Source organism: Marmota flaviventris, chromosome 3, assembly GCF_047511675.1.
Source record: "Marmota flaviventris isolate mMarFla1 chromosome 3, mMarFla1.hap1, whole genome shotgun sequence".
NCBI classification, from domain to species: Eukaryota; Metazoa; Chordata; class Mammalia; order Rodentia; family Sciuridae; genus Marmota; species Marmota flaviventris.
In genome coordinates this window covers 128,677,728-128,693,240 of record NC_092500.1, presented here as the reverse complement: position 1 = coordinate 128,693,240, position 15,513 = coordinate 128,677,728, and the positions used below count along the sequence as shown (strand labels likewise).

General features: G+C 34.4%; 1 protein-coding gene across 1 annotated transcript in view; it reads right to left on the bottom strand.

Annotated features, from left to right (window-relative positions):
* Window positions 1-3,903: 3,903 nt before the first annotated feature.
* Window positions 3,904-15,513, bottom strand: part of Rimklb (ribosomal modification protein rimK like family member B) — a 33,784-nt gene continuing 22,174 nt past the window's right edge. The window contains exons 2-5 of the mRNA XM_027950562.2: window positions 11,412-11,642; window positions 9,467-9,553; window positions 8,058-8,261; window positions 3,904-4,367 (exon numbers count right to left, since the gene is read on the bottom strand). Coding sequence (XP_027806363.1) covers window positions 3,904-4,367; window positions 8,058-8,261; window positions 9,467-9,553; window positions 11,412-11,642 — 986 coding nt within the window. The remainder of the gene's footprint in view (window positions 4,368-8,057; window positions 8,262-9,466; window positions 9,554-11,411; window positions 11,643-15,513) is intronic.

The following is a 15,513-nucleotide window of genomic DNA, read 5'->3' as shown; positions in this document are numbered from 1 at the left end:
AAAAGGCTGGCAAAGAACAGTAACAGTGCAAGCAATTAGAATATTTCTTTAAAAACAATTTTAAAAATCCAAAACATTAAGGAATTTTAAAAGCCAAACTTTCGTTAATATAGAAAAATTTTCACTAGAGTTAGACAGCCACCAAAACAGCATGGCAAAAGGGCACTGGTATAAAGGAAATAAAATACCACACAAAAATCGAAAACAAAACTAAAAACATTTCAAATTAAACCTGGAAGACTAGAGATTCCAACAGCAGATTTCTGTCCACTACCGAAATATTCCAATATCCAAGCTTCAAATGCACCTACACTGTATTTTAAATGAAATTTTGTTTTGTTTTGTTTAAGAAGAAAAATAAAAGAAAGAGCAGTGAACCTGGTTATAAATCCTGCAATATATTACATATTTTTTAAATCCTAGTACAACAAAAACAAATTTTAAATAAAATTAAACAAACAAACAAATAAAAACAGTAGCAGCAGAGGTTACCTGTCTGAGCACCTACATTTTCTTAGGAGGGGATCGTGTCTCACCAGCCAAATAGCCCATAAACCTTCTCAAAAAAAGCGAGCCAGGAGAAAAATATAACACAAGGGTTGATTTCACAATGTCTCTAAGCCCCCCAAGCCCCAAAGTGGGGGCTCACTGAACGAAGAGAATTTGTTTTCCCATTGCTTTCTTCTTGAGAAAAAAGGAGATGATTTTGAAAGTCAGTGACTTTTTTCAATGCCTTCGGTACCTTTTCTCAAAGTCTGACAAAGTGCTCCATGAAAGCAAGTCTCTTGTTGGATTTTTCTAATGTTCCAGGGTAGTTTTCTTATTGATAGCATATACAGAAAGATTTTTTCAAAGTTCATTGGAGAAAAGCCAGCAGAAATGACCAATTATAGGCACCAAAAAAGAAAAAAGACTATTAAAAATTTTTAAATGGAAATAGTTCATATGTATAGATAATATAGTAAAAGTCCAGTTTTCATCATGGGTGACATAAAAACAATATCAGAAAGAATTATTTTAAAAATACAATTTAGAATTACAATTTTAACAATATACAAAAATTTAACAATAATTCAGAATTTGGCATGATAATGATTACATATATTTGATAAATACATTTTATCTCTCATAATAGTGAAGATCATACAAAAGTTATTGAACAATTATGAAAATAAATTCAACTACCACTTAAATATCTAATGCTGATATTCACTTTGAGTTCTTCCAGCATTTTTTTTCTTGTTCTTTACCTTAATTTTTGAGGAAATTCAAGATACCCATGTTTTTGAAATCTAATATGATCATTCCTAACCTTCTCATTCTAATGTGTGAGTGTGAACTCCAGAAATAGATTGGTCATGTTTTAATATAGTATGAATGCACAGAAAATGGACAAACAGGGAGTAAAAGTATAGGTGAAGATTTCAGATATTTCTTGAAAATGGTTGCTTAATTTGGTTGTTAAAAAATGGCTAACTACATTTTTCCTCATCCCTTACCCACAACACAAAATTAGTTTTTCATCAAATAAGGAGGTTGTTCATTTTGTGTTTTTAAATACATATTAACCTATATACATATGATATATAACTGTTCAAAGTATATGTATCATAATATGTATGGCAACCAGATGGTCTCTACATGAACATATGAATGATAGTTTGATTAAGCAGTTCTTCATTTATTTCTCTATACCAAATAGTATGCACCTTTCAAAATATGGTCATTCGGCAGAAGTACCAAGTATTTCTTTTTGTTAATGAGGCAGAGGTACTTATGTGAGTCTGAGTCCCCCAATAACCCTGTGCAAGTCAAATTCTTTTAGATGCAATTAGAATATACTAAAGATAAATTAGAAACTTCTCTTCAGTTATATTTTTTCTCAGGTGAAATGAGACAGTGCACAGATTAGAGGTACTATTCTATTTGTCAACAATCAACCTTTCACTCAATTTTAATAGTATTTAATTCTATGGAAAAAAACAAGTTTTATTACATTCCTTTTTAAAACGGGGAAAAACTGTACAAGTAAGCATGATCAAACCTCTGTTAGAGCTGGTTAATACTGATCTTTTATTATTGCCTCGAAGTCTCTCTAGTAGTGTCCAAGAAATTATGTTAAGGTCCATCTGAAGGAAAAATAGCACTGGAGAGGCAAAGAAGGGCTTGGGTAAAAGCTTCAGAGGATTTGTAGGGAGATGGAACTTGCTGTTTAAAAAATTATGTTGAGCTCTGTAGCACCTCCATTTCTTAACATACCTTCCAAACCCATCATTAAGATAATTTAACCAATGTTATAAAGGCTCATATTATATGCAGTTCTGGGGCTTTTGTGATTCAGAAAATAAAGGAATAAAAAGAGTGGTCAGTACTGAAGGCTTAGGAGTAGGGCTATATGAGACTCAATACTGCTAATTTAATCCCCAAATAAAAACATCCAGTCTACCCAACCCCAAATCCTATGTGTAAAAAGAGAAAATGCATAGCCATGAGCATTGACAAAAAGCATGTAGCTTTGAATAAATCATACACCGAACAGTCTAGAAACAAAGGAAAAAACCAAACAACATACATATAATACACATGAAGGCCTAAGAAGCACCTATTCTTATGTCTTTAGGTGACTACCTCTACCCCAGTGGAGTCTAAGTCATGAAAACAATGCATCTGTTTTTTAAAGTAAAAAACTGTGTTTCCCATCATGCTCCATTCTCTACAATCTATCCTTTTTGTTTGGTTGGTATAAATAAAAAGCAAAACACAAACACATGCATGCGTGCACACACATACATATATACTCCCTTGTAAAATGTGAAAAATGCAAATATGTAACGCTGGCGTTAGAAAGCACTTTAGCTTCATACTTAAGAAATTATAGGTCCCTGATGTGCCCCCCAAAAATATTTTTCCTTGTCCTTATTCTTTAAATGTCCAACCACAAAGAGAAAAACAGAAAAAAAAAATAAAAGGTTTTAAATGTACATGTTTCAAGTCAATGTCTTGTTAACAAAAAGGTAGCATTTTTTTTTTTTTTCCACTTTGGCCATTATTAAAAGATGCAGGCATAGAGCAGGGAATGTTAGACTAGCATGTATTAAAAAAAAAAAAGTAACATTAACAGAGCATATATCTTTCAAAAAAGACTAAAACACCAACAAATACAAGTCAATGCACATATTTTAAACTAGTGTAACTTTATCTACATTGAGTAAATGTTATTTTGTATACCAGACATTGCAATACTGTTCATTTCTCTGTCATCATGCAAACATGCCAATTTTGTCATTAAAAAAATGTCTTTATTGGGTTATACTTACTTTGCCCTCCCACCCAAATTAAGGGGAAAAAACAAAACATAAAAATGAAAAATACCAATAAAAGAGCCCCTTAAGATTTCATAAACAACTATAAATTAAAGCTGCTATTTAACAGCAAAATGGTAGAATTTTCAGATTTACAGATAAAAAATTCCTGTAATTTAGGCAGATGTTTTCCTCACTCTTTACAAATTTTCAAACACAATGTAAGGTTATGCTATCAGATATTTGAACCAAATCAATGTTTTGTATAAAAACAAAAGGAACCATGAACAAAATTTTCATGTGCCTCATGGCCTGAAAGCATAGAGTTTTTGGTAATTTAAAAAGTAACTAAGAGAGCCTCCTGACATCGTTCTATCCCACCTCTTCTGCCTCTTTGTAGAATCTGTAAATTAGTCAGTAATATCTTACTAGCAAAGGTCTCATCTATTTCCCTCTTCTCTCAACTAATCCTACTAATTTTCCTCTCATCCTCCTGAGCATCCTCCATGAACAGCATTGCAAGTTGGCTTAAAAAAGAAAAGGGAAAAAAGAAAAAGAAGGTTTTACAAGGGTTTTGTTGGTTAATTATTTACCAGTGGAGTCACTCCACTAGGAGTTTGATTTCATTGGCTAGCAGCTGGTTCATGTTGAATAGGCCCCCTGGGAGCTTGGTGAGTAGCTCTCGCTCCGTGCTTTCAGGGTCACTGTCGACAGAGCTGGAACTTGCGCTCATGTTGTCGACAGCAGTGTTGGCAGGGGGACCCAGCTCCGGCTCACTAGTCTCACTGGCCGTGGACACCACGGAGAGCAGGGACATACGCCGGGTGAGCCGGCCAGAGGGCAGAAGGGAGGCGGCATAGTCTGCTATGATACCAGCTACATCTAGATTACAAGCCTTATCAAAGGCGATGAAACCTACATTTGCATTGGCCTCGCAGACACAGAAGGAGCCGTCATCTTTCATCAACAGGTCAATGCCACACACATCCATCCCCAGGATATTAGACACCTGGATAGCTAGCTGCTTTCCTTGTTCACTCAATGAACACATCATTCCCACACCACCTGGCAAAGGAGAAACAAGAAAAAAGTTACCAAAATAACAAAGTTTTGAAGTAAAACTGATGTTAGTCTCATTAGGCTAATCCTCTCTTCTAAATCTGTAATGAAAACAAAGGTGCTATTCTAGTATATAACTGGAATTTTGGACTCTAGATTTACTGCATTAGAGATTCTGTCCTTATCTAGTCTCTTAAAGAATTGACTTTAGCACTTTTTCAATGTTACTTTTTCTGAGAAAGTCATTAAACTTTCTCTAAAGCACATCTTACTTGCAATAATATGAACCTAATACACATACTCATTGATAACCAACAGGAAATGGTTCCACAACCATTCAAATACAAAATCTACACATGCTGAAGTCTCACACAAAATGATGTAGTACAAAATTTAAAATAAGCTCTAGATTATTTACAATACTGAATACAATGTAAACACTGTATACAAAGTTCTTATACTGTACTATTTAGGAGTAATGACCCCAAAATACCTCCAACACGTTCAATACAACATCATCACTGCAGGCCTAACTGCACATTACAAAAAGAAGACTCAAGATGAACAATGCTCAAACAACAAGTGTGAGGAGAGACCAAGGATCTGTCATATGGCAGGAGACTACAGCAGGGTATGCCCATACATCACTTGATTTGCAGATTAGCACATGGCAAATTCAAGGTTTGTTTTTGGAATTTGATGGAATAAAAATATATATTTTCAATCTGTAGTTTGTTAAATCTTTGGAAGCAGAACCTGTAGATATAGAGTGCTAATTATATAATGAACTTTTGCACAAAAACAATTAGGCCACTTTATGTTACATAAGAAAAAACTTTTACAAATTTTTAATTTGAAAAGACAGCTGAGATGAAAAATAAAGACCTAGGAAAGAATGGCTGAACATGGCTCTGTTCCTCTATACAACCTACACTCTAACTTATCTTGCCATTCCTAAAATAAAAAAGCTTCTGGGTTGTTAACTAGTTGAACACGGTGATATATGGGCTTTGCTGTTATTTGAGAGAAATGAAGCAGAACTAGGTTCTCTCTTGGAGACTAGCTTCAGGATTCTGAAGAGAGAAAGAAGGAAAAGACCTTTGAGAAAAGTTTGAGTGAAACAGCTCTGTGCATTCACAGAAGTACCTCTAACAATATTACATGAGCATGCTTTTCTCCTTGAATTCAAAGAGGCCAAAGAGTAGCTAGACTGGTGTGCTGAGTCCAACCTACCACCAAAGCTGGTAGGGGAGGTTCAAGAAACAAGGCTTCCCAGTGTCTGCAGAGGACATACATAAAATGATGCAAATAACCAGAGCTGAGTGAGCACTGATGCAACAACAAGATAAAAATCAATCTACCACTTGAATGAAAGAAATAAGAAGTTAATGAGATTCAAGTTCAATTTAAAAAGACTTTCTAAAGCAAAAACAAAACATGATTTCCCAATTTAAAAAATTCAGTAGAGAACATCCAAGAACAACGGTGCATACCTCTAATCCCAACTACTCAGGAGACTGAAATAGGAGGATCTCAAGTTTGAGGTCAGCTTGGGCAACTTAATGAGACTGTCCCAAAATTTAAAAAAATGGCTGGGGATATAGCTCAGTGGTACAGCACCAAGTACAGAACGAAAACATTCAGTAGAGGAACTTAAGGAAAGTCAGTATGTTTGCACACAGCTGTTAATTCCAGCAACTCAGGAGGCTGAGGTAGAAGGATTGCAAATTCAAGGCCAGCTTCAACAATTTAATGAGGACCTCAGCCATTTAGCAAGTTCATGTTTCAAAATTTAAAAAGGGCTTGGGATGTAGCTCAGAGTAAAGCACCCTTGGTTCAATCCCCAGTATCACTGGTGGTAGTGGTGATAATGATGACCATGATAATAAATGGGAACTGAAGGAGACTACAGTCATTTTTGAGAAATCACTTAGAAAATCAAGGGTAAGAGAGAGAAGATTTAATAAGATTAAAGATGAAAAAGAAGATATCACCATAGAATCTTCTAAAATCCAAAGGATTATCAGAACCTATTTTGAAAGCTTCTACTCCAATATACTAGAAAATCTAGAAGATACTGACAAATTTCTATACACACATAACCTGCCTGAATTGAATCAGGAAGAAGATATACATTATAATCAAGTGAATGAAACTGAAACAGCAATTAAAAGCCTTAGAAAAAAAAGAAAAGCCCAGAACCAGATGGAATCTCAGCTGAGCTCTACCAGACTGTACAGAAAGATTAATACCAATCTTTCTCAAACTATTCCATGAAATTAAAGGGAGAGAACACTCCCAAATACATTCTATAAAGCTAGTATAACTCTGATACCAAAACTAGACAAAGACACATCAAGGAAAGAAAACTACGGATCAATACTCCTGACGAATATAGATGCAAAAATCCTTAACAAAATATTAGCTAACCACATTAAAAAAAAAGACAGAAAAAAGATAGTTTTCATGTAAGTTTCATTCCAGAGATACAAGGTTGGTTCAACATACACTAATCAATAAATGTAATTCACCACTTAAAAAAAAGTAAGGGCAAGAATCACATAATCATCTTAAAAGATGCAGAAAAGGCCTTTGATAAAATTCAGTATTCATTCACATGAAAAATGCTGGAGAAGCTAGGGATTGAAGGAACTTAGCTCAACCTCATAAACGCCATAAATTTATGACAAACCCAAAGCCAACATCATACTGAATGGAGAAAAACTAAAAGTATTTCCTCTAAAATCAGGAAGAAGGTTGTCCACTCTTACCACTCAATATACTCCTTCTAACACTAGCCAGGGATCAGGTAAGAAAAGGAAATCAAAGGGATACAAATAAGAAAAGAAGTCAAACTATCTGTTTGCAATGACACGATCCTATATCTAGAAGACCCAAAAAAAACTTCACCAAAAGATTTCTAGTGCTTATAAATGAGTTCATCAAAGTAGCAGGATACAAGATCAACATCCATAAACCCACAACTTTCCTGTACTCCAACAGTGATTCAGTCAAAGAAGAAATCAGGAAAATCATTCCATTCACAACAACCTCAACAAACAAACAAATTCTGGAATTAATATAACTAAGGAGATAATTTTACAATGAAAATTATATAACTAATTCCTTTCAAATTCTCTGTGTGCTCCTCCTACTCTATATCCTATATTTTCAGAAATAAGTCTTTATGTTGAATTTCAAGCTTATCAACACACTGCTTTTTCTTTATAGTTTTATAATGTTTGCATTCTTAACTATGCACTGTTAAATTTTGCTGTATATTTAAATTTTACATAATAAGGAATCAGACTACATATATTCTCCTCTGACTTGCATTTTTATTCAACATGATGTTTTTGAGATTCATCCATGTGGTTGTAGATCTCAGAAAAGTAACTAGTAATAAAATTATGTAGGGTCTAGTAGCCACTACATAAACTTGTTTTTCTCTAAATTAAATGGGGAGTTCCTAAAGGACTATGAGCAAGATATGATTTGTCTTGCAATATACAGTAATCCTCCCTCATCTGTGGGAAATATGTTGTAAGACACCCCTCTCCTTACCATAGATGCCGGTAATTGTGCATACCAAACCATTTACTTATTAAGTAAAAAGGCCTATAGCTGTATACAAATACTGGACAAAAGCTATAACATTTACTTTATATATCAGAAAGACACCTGCATTACTTTTACCTAGTGAGCAGTTGCTTTGCATTCTCCCATCTGTTGAACAACGTAACATGGTACCAACAACACGGCCTCCGACAACAATGACTCGCACATCCCGTCCATGAGACTCTTTAACATACTTCTGGAACAGGTATGGAGCTTCATGACGAATAAGATGGCTTAGATCAGCCAAATGATGTTTATCTCGAGCCAAGAAAACAGCTTTACCTGTGATTTAAAAAGAATAATATATACACATAAGTCAAACTGTGGGCAGTTAATATCTACTACCTGCACATTCTTGAGTACCAATCTATTCTTTCAAAACTAATTACAGCTGGGCATGATGGTGCTTGTCTATAATCTCAGGGTCTCGGGAGGCTAAGGCAGGAGGATACAAGTCTGAGGCCAGCATCAGCAACTTAGTGAGATCCTGTCACAAAATAAAATAAAGAAATGGGGATATAGCTCAGTGGCAAAGTGTCCCTGGGTTCAATTCTTGGTATAAAGAAAAAGAAAAGGAAATAAAAAATTACACTTTTTAAAGTTTTCCTTGTTAGAATGTAGTTTAATTATAATTAATCAGATAATACAAGAATGTTTAAAGACAAAGCTAATAATCTTCTTCTACCATTCCCTCAGCCTCCATACTCTATGGTAAACTAGAACTCATTTTGGCAAATGCTGAAAGGTAAAAATCCAGAGATTAGCCAATAATGCTAGCATCATTTATTAACAAAACTTTTCCCTCTGAGTTAAAAGTATAAGTGTCATATACTATTGTATAATATTAATACTGTATTAGTATGGAGTAACATAGCATGTTATTATACATGTCAACTTATTTCTAAATTCATTAGTCTGTTCTATTCCTATTTTTGTGCCAATCAAAGTAGCTCTTTTTAAATGTAATTATAAATTCCTTTCTTGGGGGACAAAACCCATGTCTCTTCTGATTCAGTCAACAGTTCCAGCTAAACTGATCCAGCCATCCCAGTCAAAGCACTAAATTTGTAGTCCTCATGTTTATAAATCATTTTATGCCTTAAACATTCTTCCCTTAACTTGAAGTCATTATATATTTTCACAGACTCTTATAAAAAGACTTATAGTTTGCCTTAAGTATCCAAGAATTTAAATTTATAAATTGGGAGAGAGATGATTTAAGTTAGAGATCTAAGGTGTTCAAATTTTTAAGAAGGAAGATAAAAGTAATTAATTTGAGGCTTACTATGAATGTGCATGTAAAGCATCTAGAACAACTCTAAACAGAAACAGCTTCTAGTTAAACTTATCTTGCAATAATCACCTAGAAGTGTGACATGTCATGTACCTATCAATTTCTCTTTATTCTGCAGCATTCTGTTACAAAATCACCCTTATTAATTTTCAAAAATAATTAAAAAATTCTGTATCATGTCAAGAACTTATACCTCTATGACCCCGTGTATTCTTCACTACCATTGGGAACTCCAGTACTTCTGCTTCATCAATCATTTTAGCAAAATTTTCATGGCCACCTGGTTTAGGCAAAAAAAAAAGAAAAGAAAGAAATCTAAGAACAACAGAAGTATTTTGTGAACAATTTTATGGAGGCCAAAAATAAATAGTACAGGAAGGTAAAAAGTAAGAGTCTGTATGTAGCTAATGTTTTCTTGGAGAACACAAGTAAGTTGAAAGTATTACTCAGTTATCAGTTTTTAAAAACTACTCCTTGTAAAACAGGTAATAGCTTTCTTAAACTGTACATATTCTGATATCCAACCTAAAGAAAGTGTCTTTCAGTTAAAAATAATATCATTTTTCATATTTTTAATACTGTAACCCTCCACCACACAAATAACCAAAGCCACAAGATTTAATATATACATTCCTTCCTCAGATTAAGAAACTAAACAACGAAGGCTGGATAAGGTGTAGCTCAGTGGTAGAATACTAACTAGGCCCTGTACTCAATCACCAATACTGGGGCGGGAGGTGGGGGAGTGGTGGGGGGGGGCACTGAACACTGAGTTGGTTAACAAAAGATTTATTCAGGGTTGAGGAGATACTGCATGCATGTATACACCTACAGATGCAGGCATACATACCTCTCTTAATTATCAAACACACAGCTTATTTATTGTTATGCTGTGATTAATAAGAGTTCATTCTATATTGAAGCACTCAGAATCCATGGGTTGTCTTGTTTCTTACTTGTCTTTATTGCCCAGGAACAAATGATACAACAGCAAGATTAGAATAAATAGAATGTAGCTAGTAAAAACTCAGCATGATTATAGAGGGAAATCAAGCCATGAAAAAGTTAATTTGCAGTTTAGAGAAATTAAAATAATTCAGCCAACAAATTTTAATCCATCAATATTAGAGTTGATGGATTTGATTAACCTTTTTCTTCTTTCTATTCTCATAAAAACCAGAATTCCAGAACCCATAATATAAGCTAATATCCCAAAAGTATCAGGAAGACAGAATTCTCATTGATCCACTTTTTTTTTTTTTAAATAAAGGCTGGAAGTATAGATTACAGGTAGAGAACTTGCCTAGCATCCATCAGGCTCTGGGTTTGATTCCTAAACCTGAATTAAAGAAAGTGGCGGGAGGGTGGGGGGGGGAGAACCTCCAAGTATTCAACTGGAGATTTATTTAGAGAAATGTCTGTGGAAAATACTGTACTGATCTTTTCCAAACTAGAAAAACTGAAAGGGAAAGAAATACTTTAACATAATATTGTTCATAGCACTGCTACTCAAAGTATGGTCTTGTAACCTGTGCATGTTTATGACTTGTTATTGACATATGATAAACACAAACAGAGTAAACACTAACTACAAGCTTTAAAGCAACTGTGGTGTTATTTTTATTGTATTTTACAGGAGTATTAATCCTTAGCAGATGGATCTTTAAAAAAAAAAAAAAGATTCTGAAACTACAGATAGTTTCAGAAACACTGTTTTAAAGCACTTAAGATATTTTCTTAAAAAATATATTTATGAAGTTATGAAAATTATAATGACAATAAGAAATCACACAAATATAAAATTGTTATCTTTTACCTCAAACTTTGGCTTGCCGTTTACTTTTATGATAGTTAATTAGAACAGAGCCAAACTCACTTAAGCATTGTCTCTAGCAGTTTCTGCACAACAGTATTACTGAAGGTTACCAACAAAGAACTTTACCAAAAATTTTTGCTAACCTCATTCTACCTCATACTGTGAAACTAATCTGAAGACATAATTCAAAATTCTTAATACTGAAAGTCACTCTCTTAAGAAGCTTCTTCATGTTCACAAATCTACAATATAAATTAATATGGATCTCAAAATTATCAGTGCTTTGAACACTTAGGACATATACTCTTACTAATGGCCTCACCATAAGAGAAAGTATCTGGGAGAGGAACACCGTGGCCAGCTAATTCTTGAAATGTCCAGAACTTATTAACACAGTTAAGGATGGCTTGGGGTCGGTTCATCAATCGGCATCCCATCTTCTCTAGATGGCGCAAAACAGTGATGTCACTATCACTTTGTACCCAAGGGGTTGGAACTCTCACAACCACCACTTGGGGGTAGGCAGAGATTAGTTCTCCATTGATCCGTAGACCTAAAATACAGGAATGAAACCAAAATCTTTAGAAAGGAATAGATAATGAAACAGAGGAATAGTTATACACAAAAACTTAGATCACAAAATTAAATGTACTATGTTGTTAATATTGGGTTGGGAGAGAGACACATTCCTTTGTAAGAAAAAAGAAAATTCCTATACTGGTTAACTAAATCATATATATGCCAACAATGATTACTACACAGCCATTAAAAATAATGTCATGTCATGAATATCACACATACATACACCCAGAGACATAACACCTACCCCTCAATGTTTCTGTCCTAACTTTACTATTAGTGTTACTTCAATTACTATGTCTAAAAGCTAATTAAAGCCAAAGAACTAAAGTCAGCATACTATAATGATACACACATACCCATGTTTACAGCAGCATAATTCACAACAGCCAAACTACAAAACCGGCCTAGGTGCCCACCAACAGATGAATGAATAAAGAAAATGTGGTATATGTACACAATGGAGTTTTATTCAACCATTAAAAAAAAGAAATTATATCATTCGTGGGAAAAATGGATGGAACCTGAGAATATTTCATGAACATAAGTGAAACCCAGAAAGTCAGGGGTCATGTTTTCTCTCACATGTGGAAGTCAGAAAAGGGGAAAAAAAGGGTAGAGGGTGATCTTATAAAAAGTGAAGGGAGATTGGTAGAGAAGAGAGGAGAGAAGAGAAAAGGGAAATAATGGAGAATGATATTGGCCAAATTATATTGTTCTACTGTGTGCATGTACGAATATACAATAACAAATCCCCAAATAATGTACAACTGTAATGTACCAATGAAAATAAGGAAAAAAATAAATCAAAGCAAATAATAAAATTATTTATATATCTGTTTCTCCTCACAAAATCTTGAGAACAAGGACCTTATTTGTCTCATTTATTAATCCATCCTGAGCATTTAGAAAAGAATATCAATACATAGTAATTGCTTAATGTTTATTCAATGAACTGTCCTTCAGTAAGGGATTGATCATAGGTTACTTCTATAAAATGTAATTCAATTCAGCCCACCTAAAAAATGAATGCTATATATGCATTGACATAGAAAGAGGTCTCTGATAGACTTCTAAGGTAATTTGTATAAGAAATATAAAACCTGAATGTTTTAAAAAGTATATGTTTTCTATATACTTAAGACTACAGTGGGGAAAATACATCAATAACACTAAATACTTACAGAATTGGATGGGAGGTGAATACATTTGAAATTTTTGTATGAGTGCTTTAAAAATAAATATACATAAAATTTTAAAGTCAAAGTCGGTTTTAAGGAGTAACTTATGAATACCTTGTTCCTGTATTATTTGGAGCCTCCCTAAATAGAAGTATTAGATAAAAGCTTAAGGATCTTCTCAATTTATATGCCTCAACTATAATTTTATTGATGTAAGATACTGCTATTAGGGTAAGTTGATAATTAAGCAAGATCACATATTATGAGCTAACCAGTTTTTAATTAAGAGAATGTGCTGGACATTTCCTGTTTACAGAACACACCATCCCTATCTTTCACCCCTCCCATCTATGACAGGATCTTAGAAGCACTTCCCATATACCACATGACAGCAGAATTCTATTATGAGAATCCACCAATGACATGACCCTCATATAACATTTTGATGGTGAAGGAAAATTAGAAATTATTCTCCCCTAGAGACTATGTTGTCATCAGCAGATATAAAGTTTGCCAGAAGCTTCCCAACATTCCCTTCAAGCATCTACTCTGCTATTATAGGTACCTTGAGATCATGGACAGCAGACTTCTAGAATCCTATACTTACTCATTTCTTAAGCTTTACCAAGGGCTTGACTAAGATAGGCAAATCCAAAGAGTATTTTTTTTTAAACTGGGGAAAAGAACACATACTACCATTGAGAATTAAAGTTTGGAGACAAAGATAGAAAATGGGAAAGTTGAGGGCTAAGGGATATAGTTAGCTCAGTGGTAGAACACTTGCCTAGCATGTATGAAGTCCTAGGTTCAATCACCAGTACTACATAAAAAGAAAGGAAAGGAAAAACTCAGCTTGATTAAAGCACATCTATAATCCTGACAACTTGGGAGGCTACAGCAGGAGGATTGCAATTTAGCAAGACCCTTTCCCAAATTAAAAAAAAAGAGCTGGGGATGTAGTTCAGAGCCCTGGGGTTCAATTTGCAACACTCCCCATGCCCCCCCCCCCCAAAGGGATATGACTTGAGAGTAGAATGATTCTTGTCACTAGAATAAACTGTCCATCTGCTACCACCAGAAAATGGGGGTGATTCTGCCAAAATCAGAATCAGATTTATATCATACACCAAGTCTATAGATGTTATTGAGAATATGAAGAAACTTAATGCCTCCTTTAACACTGCTATTTTAGGTAAGCAAAAGGTGGTCCAAGACTGGAGACAGAGTGTGAATCAAAAAGGCAAAGTGACATCTTCTAGGATCATGTGCTACAGATCTCTTAGGTTTTTCTAGCAAATGCTACTCTTTGATGTACAGCTCACAAACTGAAATAAAAAGAATGGCTAACATTTCTTAGATCCATGTTATTCAGAATATAAATGTGTACAAATGTGTAAACAACTTTACCTACCATTTCATTATACTCGCTCTAAAAACACATATTCCAAATGATACTACTCAATTTTATTTTCAACACCACTTCCACTCATTCATTCATTCGTTCATTTATTCATTTATCATAATAGTGGGAGTTGAACCATGCATGCCAGGCAAATGCTCTACCACTGAACTAGTCCCCAACCTCTTATATTGTCTTTAAATTAAGATCTTAAACATTAATTTGTCAAACTGTTCATCTAGTTTGTAAACTTAAAACCGAGAGCAAGATTTCAACATGAATATTTTGGATATAAATATTAGATTAAGTGTATGAGCAAGCATTAACAGCCAATGAAGAGTTAACCTTAGAACAGCACTGGGATAACAGAACGTATTTGTTCCTTTTTATTTTTTAAGATAAAAAAATGTATTACTTATTAAAAGGTCACTGCTGTTGTCAAGGTAGAGTGAGGGTATTATGAGCCAATCTCTGATTTGAAAGATTCCTTAGGCTATTAAACAATCTTCTTCCCCATAATTAAATGGGGAATTCCTCAAAGCCTACCCTGAACTTCTGCTCTTTGAAAGTAGAGTTTGACTATACTATTAATAATAAACCCTAGTGTTTATTTCTCAGGAAAAACAAACAGACAACTCATAGGCTTCTTGCTGAATGGCATTTATATTCTTCCATCCTCTAGAGTTCTGAAGGATTTTTCAGGATTTCTGGAATCTTTCAAATGTTTATGGAATTCTAAGAATGTTAATAGAAATGTCAAGTGAAGGTACTGTTTTATACACCACTAGAAACACTCATAATCTTTGTGTCAAAATCATGTTGCAAGGACACAGAAGACAGCATTGAGGTGCTCTGACCAGCTAAATTTGAGATGCTCTGACCATGGGGGGGGGGGGAATAAACACCAGGCACAGTGATACATACCTGTAATACCAGTAGTTCTGTTGGTTGAGGCAGGAGGATCCCAAGTTCAAGACTAGCCTCAGCAACTTAGCAAGGCACTGAGCAATTTAGTGAGACCCTTACTCAAAAAAAAAAAAAAAACAGGCTGGGGATGGGTTTGGTGTTTAAGGGCCACTGGGTTCAATCCTTGGTACCAAAATAAGTAGACAGATAGACAGAAAGATTAATTTAAAGCCAAAACTGGTAACAGTAAATTTTTTTAAAAAAGTTCATGAATCTATAATTATATGAAGAAAGAGCAAGCTGGGTGAGGTGGTGAACACCTATAATCGCAGCAGCTCGGGAAGTTGAGGCAGGAGGAG